Raw genomic sequence first — 12,330 nt, 5'->3', positions numbered from 1 at the left:
GATTCATTTAGTTAACTTAATGCCTGGAATCAGGTGGATCCATTTAATTACGGTTCCTGCTTTATTATAGCATCAATCCAGGCAATTCTGGAAAGCAATATAAATGATTCATATTCCAAAAATTAATGAAAACCAGGCCCAGAGAAGAGAGCTCTTCCCTTCCTTACAGCTTAAATTTTAAAAACTGTGTATGATTCTCAAAATCCCAAGTACCTGTCTAATTTTCAGTTACAAGGGAAATGACCAAAGCTGCATTTAACCAGAAAATGACTTCTTAATGACAACGCTAGACAAACATGCCAATGAATTATTCATTTAGTCTGTTTGGAAATTACAGTAGCAGGCAAGAGAAAATCTGTAATAACATTAAAGTTCCTTGCTGATAAGTTTTTAAGCTGGTAAAAGTTAAAGTAAGATCTGAAATAAGAACTCTATAGTGATTCTTCAAGAGTTAAATTCCAAAAACCTATTAACATGCTTATCACTTCCAAGAGACTGAATTCCTTTTTTTATCTTTGTGTGGAAAATATCTTTGAGTGAATCAGACTGAACTGATTCAATCTACCAGAACCATTTTCAAACCCAAACATATCTTCAATCCAATATTTCACAGATACAGAGTAAGGAACCTCTATCCATAAAACTTCATACATGACAAGGTGCAGTTCACTTTAACAAAGACAGAATCCTCTCCACAAACAAGTTGAAAGATCCTGTCACTATCACCAGGATTGTTTTCTCATGCTGTGTAAGAGCTAGTAACTCATGGAAAGTTTTGTGAGAAACGGCTAACCATCCTGAATTAAACTCACCCTTTTGACAGGCTAATAAAATCTACATACATCTAATGTGTCTGTCTTTGTAAAAATTAAGCAAAATTTACACGTAATTTTTAAAAACTACACCTTTTGAGAAAACTACATAAAAAAACAAATTCAAAAAGCAGTTAAGCCTAATATCTCTTATTTAAATCACCTATACAGATTCATATTACCAAATATAAGAAACAGATTGCGAATTTGTATTCATCTTAAGTAGTTTCAATGAAATAGCTTGACCTCTAAATTTTGCTACGTGGAACTGAATTTGTTAGGTTTTGGAGGTTGGATTTCTAAATTAAAATGAGACAATCCAATTTTATGAAGTAAAATCTGCAGGAGATATGCTGTTAATTTCCGAAACCTGTCTAGGTGCGCTGGAAACCACAGGGCATCACTTTTCAAAAATACCATTAAACGTAAATAAAAGACATGGAAGGTAATAAATTGATGTCCACGTGTTTGTTTTTCACGCTTGAGTTCTTTTTCGCTACCTTCTACAGTTCTAAGAATATGAAGGCAAAGACACTCGGAACTTCCCAAAGTTGGTTTGGGAGGAAAACGAAGAAAAACAGGAAACCGAAACAGGAACCTCGACCTCAACCTCACCTAAAACTGCAAGCTCGGAAGATCCAGCGAAAGTCCCAGGAGACCAGGGACCAGGCCGCCTCCGCTCCCCAGGATGCGGACCTCCCCGGGGGGGCCCCGCCCGGGGCCCCGGCTGCACCAAGTGGACACGCCGCGCCCCCGGGCCACGGCGCGCTCCGCCGGACAATCACAACCCCATACGCCAAGCCAGGCCGGGCCTGCTTGACTCACCATCACTGGGGCTCCCGACACCGAAAGTTAGGTTCGCGAGCCCGTGCCTCTCACACCCCAAGGCGCAGAAAGCTGCGCGCCCACCGCAACGCAAAGCCCTCCCGCAGGAGCGCTGCCCGGACGTCGGTGGGCCGATGAGCGTGCACCCGCAGCCCTCGCCCTGCCGCTCCCTTACTCTGTGAGCCGTCGTCTACGCGGTCGAACTCCCAGTCCGGGGACAGAGTCTCCACCGCCATCACCCCGGCGCCTCCCCCAGTCACAGCCCAAACCAGCCTTGGCTAAGACCGCGGCCTCACCCCAGCGGCTGTAGCAGCACGTGACTTCCGGCTTCGGCCCCGCCCCCGCTCGCGAGGGCCAGCGGGGCTAGACGCCCCTGCGGGCCGCGGGGGCCGCTGGGAAACCGAGTCCTCCGGGGGTGGCCGGCGGAGGCTGCCACAGCCTTGGCGGTGGTCCTTTAGGTGTCCCCTAGTTACTACTTGGGCGTCGCAACCATCCAGTTCATTTCTCACGCCATATCTCTATACCTTCAGTTTAGCCTTGCAGTCTCCAGGAACTTTTAATACTAAAAGAACTGCTCCCTCATTCTAGCCTAAAGAGGGCAAAATTGATGGGGTGAGGGCTTAATAGGAAGGCGTGGTCAACTAGAACATAGCCGTCCAGGCACTTCTTACCAGAAGCTCGTTTAGCCAACGACTTCCTGGTCTCCAACGTCCGAGCTCTTGCCGCTCTTGTCCTGCACTCCCAATGCGGGTTGCTCTTGAGGGGAAAACAAAAAACAAAAACGATGTGCAAGAGGAGTTACTTTATGAACACATTTAAACGAGGAATTTTACTACTCTGTTTATTTTGCACTCAGCTCTCATCTTTCGTGCTTCGTGCTCAGTCATGTCCGACTCTCTTCGACCCTATGGACCATAGCCCACCAGGTGATCTTCCCAACCCAGGGACTGAACCGGCATCTCCTGCATTGGCAGGTGGATCCTTTATCACTGAGCCACCTGGGAAGCCCCGGCTCTATTCATACCTCTTCTTAAAAAGCCAGAGGGAAGAAGTGCAGTTGAAGTGGCTACCTGTTGTTGTTGTTCAGCTGCGTAGTCATGTCCAACTCTTTGAGACCCCGTGGACTACAGCCCGCCAGGCCTCTCTGGCCCTCACCATCTGCTGAAGTTTGCCCATGTTCATGTCCATTGCATCAGTGAGGCCATCCATCCATCTCATTCTTCTTCTGCACTCAGTCTTTCCCAGCTTCAGGGACTTATCCAATGAGTCAGCTGTTGGCATCAGATGACCAAAATACTCGAGTTTCAGCTTCAACATCAGTCCTTCCAACCAGTATTCAGGGTTGATTTCCTGTAAGATTGACTGGTTTGATCTCCTTGCTGTCCAAGGAGCTACCTGTGCCTACCTGCTAACAGGCTTTTCAGTGAGCTGGGATCTGTGTTACTCAGTAATGCTACATGTCTACATGTATTTGAACAGCAGTGTTCATTGCTGCATGGTTTTCAGTAGATACTAGTAAGAAACCCTGTGCATGTCCATCCATGGGGAGTAATTACATAAAGTTTAATATGTCTGTATAGTGAAATACTAGATAACTGTTCAAAGAAATGGAGTAGATTTATAGAGACATGAGAAACTAACAGGAGGTAGTTGCAGGAAAGTGTGTATTTGTGGTTACATTTGTGTTTTCATATAAACCTGTACCAGCATCAGATCAGATCAGATCAGTCGCTCAGTCGCGTCCGACTCTGCGACCCCACGAATCCCAGCAGGCCAGGCCTCCCTGTCCATCACCAACTCCCAGAGTTCACTCAGACTCACGTCCATCGAGTCAGTGATGCCATCCAGCCATCTCATCCTCTGTCATCCCCTTCTCCTCCTGCCCCCAATCCCTCCCAGCATCAGAGTCTTTTCCAGTGAGTCAACTCTTCGCATGAGGTGGCCAAAGTACTGGAGTTTCAGCTTCAGCATCATTCCTTCCAAAGAAATCCCAGGGCTGATCTCCTTCAGAATGGACTGGTTGGATCTCCTTGCAGTCCAAGGGACTCTCAAGAGTCTTCTCCAACACCACAGTTCAAAAGCATCAATTCTTCGGCACTCAGCCTTCTTCACAGTCCAACTCTCACATCCATACATGACCACAGGAAAAACCATAGCCTTGACTAGACGGACCTTTGTTGGCAAAGTAATGTCTCTGCTTTTGAATATGCTATCTAGGTTGGTCATAACTTTCCTTCCAAGGAGTAAGCGTCTTTTAATTTCATGGCTGCAGTCACCATCTGTAGTGATTTTGGAGCCCAAAAAAATAAAGTCTGACACTGTTTCCACTGTTTCCCCATCTATTTGCCATGAAGTGGTGGGACTGGATGCCATGATCTTTGTTTTCTGAATGTTGAGCTTTAAGCCAACTTTTTCACCAACATATGTGCATGTAAATAAAAGAAAGAGAAATTACTGAACAGGACAATGGTCAACTGGAAAAGAGTATGTATTGGTGCTTAGAAAGTGGATTTTCAAGTTTTATTGTGTCTACTTACATTTTTTTAATCTTTAGCAAAGAGAATTTGTGAAGGTCTTCTGTAGTCTTAAATAGGACCAAAAATAACAAAGCAAGTAAACAGCCTCTTGAGGAACATTCCTTGAGGCCCCTGAATCTGCAGTTGGTCAAATATTTGAGGACCCACTAGGTACCAGGCACCATGCTATATGTAGAGATTGTTATGGAAAAAACAGACCAGAAAGGTGGATCCCACCCCTGTGGTACTTGCAGTCTTAGTGGGCATTTTAGAAAGGAAAAAAATAAAAATTTTGAAAATAACAGGAAACATCAGTGCTGAATGGTTAGCAAACTTTTTCCTTTTACTTCTGTGTGATCATGAATTTGACTGTGCTATATTCTTCATGTTTGTGCTAATCACTGTAATTAATCCCCTAGTAGCTCATTATGATACATTGAAATTAAAGGTCAGAGCAATTTGAATCTGCATATTCACTAATCTATTAAATCAGAGCAAGAAGCAGTTTCATTTAATAATTAAAAGCACAGTTTCTACAGTCAAACTGTGTAGGTCTGAATCATAGCTCTGCTGCCTACTAGCCATGGAGTTTGGGGCCAGGTAGTTTTTCCTATGGTCATGTATGAATGTGAGAGTTGGACTGTGAAGAAGGCTGAGCACTGAAGAATTGATGCTTTTGAACTGTGGTGTTGGAGAAGACTCTTGAGAGTCCCTTGGACTGCAAGGAGATCCAACCAGTCCATTCTGAAGGAGATCAGCCCTGGGATTTCTTTGGAAGGAAGGATGCTAAAGCTGAAACTCCAGTACTTTGGCCACCTCATGCGAAGAGTTGACTCATTGGAAAAGACTCTGATGCTGGGAGGGATTGGGGGCAGGAGGAGAAGGGGATGACAGAGGATGAGATGGCTGGATGGCATCACTGACTCTATGGACATGAGTCTGAGTGAACTCTGGGAGTTGGTGATGGACAGGGAGGCCTGGCATGCTGGGATTCATGGGGTCGCAAAGAGTGGGACACAACTGAGTGACTGAACTGAACTGAATTTAACCTCTGCCTCAATTTCCTCATTTGTAAAGTGGGACAAATAATAGGAAAATCCTCGTAAAATTGTTATGAGGACTAATTTAGTTCATACATGTAAGAAGTATAGAGCAATGACAACCACATGCTATAGAAATTCTTGCTGTTTTGAATCATTATCACCTAATTTTAAAATAAACCACAGGGATTGCCAGTCTTGAGCTTGCATATCTTTAAATCAAATTCCATACCTAGAATTTCAAATTTTATTAGAGAATTACAAGTCAGAGACTAAATCTAAAGCACATTAACTATTAACTGAAATGTGCTATCTGAAAGTTATTTATTACAATAGATTTTCTGTATTTCTTAGGCTTAGGCTATCGAAGGCAAATAATCATTCTGAAAATTAAATACCCTTCTTTCTACTTTTCATCACTCTTAACAGTGCTTTCTGAAAGATAAGCTTGAAACTAGAAGGGGCAATATTTTATATGGACAGTATCATGCTATTTTGACAGCTTCAAAGAACTTTAAAACAATTGCCCTTAGAATGTGCCTGCCCACGGGCACCTAGCAATCCTTTCACTTAACTCTTCTACCCACAACTTAAACTTAACTACAAGTTTATTTCATACCTAAATATAGTATAGATAGATACTAGTGCTAAGGTATTGATGAACTAGTTTCTTAATATATGTTTAAAATATGTTTCTTACAATAGAAAATCTATGGTAATAACTCACTAAAGACATTTCTGTTAGTAATTTGTCAGAGTCCTATGTGTATCTGTCAAAAAGATTCCTAATATGTTAATACTCTTGCTTCTTGCAAGGGAAGCTATGACAAACCCAGAAAGTGTATTAAAAAGCAGAGACATCACTGTGCCAACAAAGGTCCATGTAGTAAAAGCTATGATTTTTCCAGTAGTCATGTATGGATGTGAGAATTGGACCATAAAAAAGGCTGAATGCTGAAGAATTGATGCCTTCAAATTGTGGAGCTGGAGAAGATTTTTGAGAATCACTTGGATTGCAAGGAAATCAAACCAGTCAATTCTAAAGGAAATCAATCATGAATATTAATTGGAAGAACTGATGCCGAAGCTGAAGCTCCAATACTTTGGCCACCTGATTGGAAGAGCCAACTCACTGGAAAAGACCCTGATGCTGGGAAGAACTGAAGGTAAAAGGAGAAGAGGGCAGCAGAGGACAAGATGGTTGGTGGCATCATCGACTCAATGGACATGAGTTTGAGCAAACTCCAGGAGACAGTGCAGGACAGGGAAGCCTGGAGTGCTGCAGTCCCTTGGGTAATAAAGAGCTGGACATGACTCAGTGACTGAACAACAATGTTAATTCATATATTTCCCTCATGGCTCAGATGGTAAAGAATCTGCCTGCAATGCAAGAGATCCAGGTTCCATCCCTGGGTTGGGGTGGGATGATACCCCTGCAGAAGGAAATAGCACCCCACTCCAGTATTCTTGCCTGGAGAATTCCTTGGACAGAGAAGCCTGAAGGGCTATGGTCCATGGGGTCACAAAGAGTCAGACATGCATCCCAATGCTGAAAACTCCACTCTTAATTACAATAAATTTTTAAGTGTTGCTGTCTAGTTAGACAACCCCTATTCCTGTTTTCTCCTCAAGGGTATTTTTATTTTTGACCCTTTGATTTTCCAAATACATTTTAGTCAGTTTGTAGAGCTCCATGGGAAACCCTGTTGGAATTCTAATTGAGATGGCACTACATCAGTTTGGCAGGAATAGATTTCTCTTCCATTGGTATTGAATCTTCCTAACACTAACGTTTATTGGGGTTTTCCCTAAAGTCTTTCAGCAAGTGTATAATTTTCTTTTCTTTCTAAACTTCAGAGGTTTCTTTTCGTAAATTTCTTGCATATCTTTTGTCAGGCTTATTCTTTTTTAAAAATATTTTTATTTATTTGGCTGTGCCGGGTCTTGGTTGAGGCACATAGACTTATTCTTTTATTAATGAATTTATTTTTGGCTGTGCTGTGCGTCTTTGTTGCTGCACACAGGCCTTCTCTAGTTGCGGTGAATGGGAGCTACTCTTTGTTGGGATGCTCGGGCTTCTCATTGCCGCGGCTTCTCTTGTTAAGGAACACAGGCTCCAGGGCCTGAGGGCTTCAGTAGTTGTGGCACACAGGCTGAGTTGCTCTGCAGCATACGGAATCTTCCCAGGCCAGGTAATGAACCCGTGTCCCCTCCATTGGCAGGCGGACTCTTATTCACTGATCCACCAGAGAAGTCATATAGACTTTTTCTTAAAGTAAATTTGCTTTCAATGATTGCAATTATAAACCATATTACTTCTAACGTTTTCTAACAGTTTCTTGCAGGTGTATCAAAGTAATAGATTATTATATATGGAACTTATATTCAGTCAAATTCTCCATTTAACTGTAACAAATTGCAGATTCTTTTGCATCTTTTCCTAAACATTTTGTCTGTGCATAAGGATATTTTTGGTTTTCCTTTTTAATCCTTATATTTTTTTCTTATTGTCTTACTGCATTCTCTAGAGCCTTGTACACTGCTGAATAGAAGTGGTGATAACAGACATCTTTGTCTTGCTCCCGATTTTCTGAAGGAAGTATATATATACAAGTTTTGATTATGAAAATAAAGCTGTTTGCTATAGTGTTTTAAAATGTACACTTCATCAAGATAAAAATAAAGTCTCCTGCTAGTCTTAGCTCTCTTTGCAAGAGGTGTATTGGGTTTTATTTATTTTAATAGTTATAAAGACACATCATTTAGAGCTGCTGCTGCTGCTAAGTCACTTCAGTCGTGTCCGACTCTGTGCAACCTCATAGACGGCAGCCCACCAGGGTTCCCCGTCCCTGGGATTCTCCAGGCAAGAACACTGGAGTGGGTTGCCATTTCCTTCTCCAGTGCATGAAAATGAAAGTGAAAGAGAAGTCACTCAGTCGTGTCTGACTCTTAGCGATCCCATGGACTGCAGCCTACCAGCCTCCTCCATCCATGGGATTTTCCAGGCAAGAGTACCAGAGTGGGGTGCCATTCCCTTCTCCGATCATTTAGAGCAGTTATCAGCAAACAACAGCTCAGTCCAAATCCAGTCTATTTTTATACAGCTTCAAAACTACGATTTTTAAATGGTTGAAAAACTCAAAAGAAAAAATATTTTATGACACCTGAAATGACATGAAATTCAAATTTCTGTGTCTATAATAATGCTTTATTGGAATACAGCTATATTTAAGAATGGTCTCTAGCTGCTTTTGTTAAGCCAGTACTCTTGCCTGGAAAATCCCATGGATGGAGGAGCCTGGTGGGCTACAGTCCATGGGGTCGCTAGGAGTCGGACATGACTGAGCGACTTCACTTTCACTTTTCACTTTCATGCATTGGAGAAGGAAATGGCAACCCGCTCCAGTGTTCTTGCCTGGAGAATCCCAGGGATGGGGGAGCCTGGTGGGCTGCCGTCTATGGGGTCGCACAGAGTCGGACACGACTGAAGCGACTTAGCAGCAGCAGCAGCAGCAGCAAGTAGTTGCAACAAGTCTACCATATGGCCTGCAAAGCTTAGAATGTGTACTGCCTAGCCTTTTAGAGAAAAGATTTGCCAACCCCTGGTCTAGAATAATGCAGTTATACAAAGTTTGTTGTGAAAAATAGCAAAGTCTTACTGACTGCTCTCCCATTTTCCTCTCCCCAAAGACAATTGTTTTATCTTTTTAGCTGATTATTTTAGTATTTACTTCCATTTCTCTAAATAGCATAATTGCAGTATTACTTCTTCAATTTTTGATGTTGGGAATTATACATTGTCTTCCCTCACTATGGGAGATGAGGATGTAACTACCTTGTGGTTTTTTGGTACTGCTTGACATGTGGGATCTTATATCTTAGTTCCCAGAGCAGGGATCAAACTCAATCCCACTGCATTGGAAGCATGAAGTTTTAACCACTGGACCACCAGGGAATTCTCTTCAATGTGTTTTTAAGTTTCCAAATGTAAGGGGATTTTTTGATTTATCATTCAAAATTGAAATCTAATTCAACTGCATGTGGTCAGTTGAATTATGCATGTGGTCCTGCATGATGGTCTGCAGGATATCAATTCTTTCAAATATTTTGAGACTTCATTTGTATCCTAATTTGTAGCCTAATAAGTGATGAAATGAGAAAATGCGTATGAGCCTAGGAAAAAAATATGTTCTTTAAGTACTGAATGCAGAGTCCTATGTTCATTAAATCCAACTTGTTAATTAAAGATAAAATGAAGTTTTGTTTCAGTCTCCTGCTGCTGCTGCTAAGTCGCTTCAGTCATGTCCAACTCTGTGTGACCCCATAGACAGCAGCCCACTAGGCTCCGCCGTCCCTGGGATTCTCCAGGCAAGAATACTGGAGTGGGTTGCCATTTCCTTCTCCAATTCAGCTTCCTAGTTATTCCAAAAATCTGCCATTCAGCATCCTTGTATTCCTATACTCACGAGTGACCAATGATTATGGGATTATGTGGGTTATTATCATATGTGTGAGTATTCCTCATTCTGTGAATCCCAGATTGGACTGAGCAGTCCAGCCCTGTGCTTCCATAGTATTTACTTCTTGGAAATTGTATGTTGATATAATTGTGTCCCCTATTAGGCTATCTGTTGGTTTCCCATTGCTATGATAGATTGCCACAGACTCAGTGGCTTAGAACAGATTTATTATCTTACAGTTAGGGAGATTAGCAGTCCAAGACGAACCTCACTGGGCTAAAATCAAGATGTTGGCAGGGCTGAGTCCTTCTGGGGGAGACTCCACTTTCCTGCCTTTTTTGGCTTCCATGCATTATGCCAATCTCTAGCTTCTGCCATCACATTGACCACAGACATCGATTCTCCTGACTTCCTCTTCTAAGTGAAGTTGCTCAGTCATGCCTGACTCTTTGTGAGCCCATGGACTGTAGCCTGCTTGGCTCCTCCATCCATAGGATTTTCCAGGCAAGAGTACTGGAGTAGGTTGCCATTTCCTTCTCCAGGGGATCCTTCCGGCCCATGGATCGAACCCAGGTCTATCTGCATTATAGGCAGATGCTTTACCATCTGAGCCACCAGGGAAGAGGTCTTCCACCAGGGAAGAAGGTCCTCTTCTAAGGACCTTGTAATTACACCGGGCCCATGCAGATAAGGGCTTCCCTGGTGGCTCAGAGGTTAAAGTGTCTGCCTGCAATGCGGGAGACCTGGGTTCGATCTCTGGGTTGGGAGGATCCCCTGGAGAAGGAAATGGCAACCCACTCCGGTGTTCTTGCCTGGAAAATCCCATGGACAGAGGACCCTGGTGGGCTATAGTCCACAGGGTAGCAAAGAGTCGGACATGACTGAGCGACTTCACATTCAGGCAGGTAATCCTGGTTAATCTCCCTTTCTCAAGAGCCTTAACTTAATCACATCCACAGAGTCCCTTTAAACAGATAAGACAGAATAATCACAGGTTTGAGGATTAAGACATAGACATATTTGGGCATCTATTATTCAGCTCGGTATATATAGGACATCTTTTCTGATAATTCCAATATCTGGATTTATCTATATGTCTCTATTCTGTTGTTTGGTGTGTGGGTGGTTTCTTTTCCCTCTTGGTTTTCTACCATTTGGTCTTATTTTCTGATGAGCCTGATCATTTTTTAGTGCTTCTTGGTCTTTAAGTGTGAAAAATTATAGAGATAAGTTGAGGGCCTGAATGATGTTATCTTCCTCCAGAGAGGATTACTATTAATACCTCTTCTGGGAAGTTATGAGAGTAGGGGCAGATTACGTTAACTCCGTCTAGGACTAGTGCAATTCCAAGATGGGTTTCTGTCTTTGTGAGGCTGGCCTATTTCTGCATCATCTTAATTCTCAGATACAGCCCTGCAGGTGTGCTTGACAAGTCCTGTCAAACCTCTGCTCAGCTTTTCAACCTCAGAGCTTCTGCTTTCTGCCTCTCAGCCTCTTAGAACCTCAGCTGCTGCTGCTGCTGCTAAGTCACTTAAGTTGTGTCTGACTCTGCGCGACCCCTGAGACGGCAGCCCGCCAGGCTCCCCGGTCCCTGGGATTCTCCAGGCAAGAACACTGGAGTGGGTTGCCATTTCCTTCTCCAATGCATGAAAGTGAAAAGTGAAAGTGAAGTCACTCAGTCGTGTCCAACTCTGAGCGACTCCATAGACTGCAGCCTACCAGGCTCTTCCGTCCATGGGATTTTCCAGGCAAGAGTACTGGAGTGGAGTGCCATTGCCTTCTCTGAGAACCTCAGCTACCACATACCAATCAGTAAATGCTTTGAGGTTCACTTCTCTGGACTTTCTCTGCTGAATCTCAGTTCCTCAGATCCTTACTGTACTAGGACACCAATGCCTTCAGAAAGATTTTTAGCAACAAAAGCAAAAATGGATAAATGAGACTATACCAAACTTCAAAACCTCTGCACATTAAAGGAAACAATCAAGAGTGAAACCTCAACCTATGGGATGAAAGAAAATGCAAATCATGTATCTGATAAGGGGTGAATATCCAGTATATTCAAAGAGCTGCTACAATTGAAGCATTAAAAAAGTAACTCAATTAAAAATAAGCAAAAAATCTGCATAGACATTTCACCAAAAGATATACAAATGGTCAACAAGCATTTGAAAATATGCCTCTATGGAAAACACTATGGAGGTTCCTTAAAAAACTAAAATTAGAATATAATCCACTTCTAGGTATATATCAAAATGTTTTTTAGTTGGAGGATGATTGCTTTAAAATATTGTGTTAGTTTCTGCCATACATCCACATGAATCAACCATAGGTACATATATATTTGTCCCGTCCCTCTGGAGCCTCCCTCCCACTTCCCACCCCATCCCACCCATATAGGTTGTCACAGAGTACGGGGTTTGAGCTCCCTGTCATACAGCAAATTCCCACTATCTATTTTACATAAGGTAATGTATATGTTTCAATGTTACTCTTTTAATTTGTCCCTCCCCCTCGTTCTCCCACTGTGGTCACAAGTCTGTTCTCTAGGTCTGCATCTCCATTGCTGCTTTGCAAATAGGTTCACTGGTACCATCTTTCTAGATTTCCTACATGTGTGTTAATATATAATATTTATTTTTGTCTTTCTGACTTACTTCACTCTGTATAATAGACT

General features: G+C 42.6%; 1 protein-coding gene across 3 annotated transcripts in view; it reads right to left on the bottom strand.

Annotated features, from left to right (window-relative positions):
- The window catches only part of WASHC4 (WASH complex subunit 4), a 57,617-nt gene extending 55,704 nt beyond the window's left edge, over positions 1-1,913 (bottom strand). For all 3 annotated transcript variants that reach the window (XR_003034787.2, XM_002687646.7, XM_005206753.5), the window contains exon 1: positions 1,813-1,913. Coding sequence is in view for 2 of the 3 variants with exons in the window: in XM_002687646.7 (XP_002687692.1) it covers positions 1,813-1,873 (61 nt within the window). In the remaining variant the exon portion in view is untranslated. The remainder of the gene's footprint in view (positions 1-1,812) is intronic.
- Positions 1,914-12,330: the final 10,417 nt, after the last annotated feature.

Source organism: Bos taurus, chromosome 5, assembly GCF_002263795.3.
Source record: "Bos taurus isolate L1 Dominette 01449 registration number 42190680 breed Hereford chromosome 5, ARS-UCD2.0, whole genome shotgun sequence".
Classification (NCBI taxonomy): domain Eukaryota; kingdom Metazoa; phylum Chordata; class Mammalia; order Artiodactyla; family Bovidae; genus Bos; species Bos taurus.
Note: the sequence above shows the minus strand (reverse complement) of the source record. Positions and strands in the feature narration are given on the sequence as shown.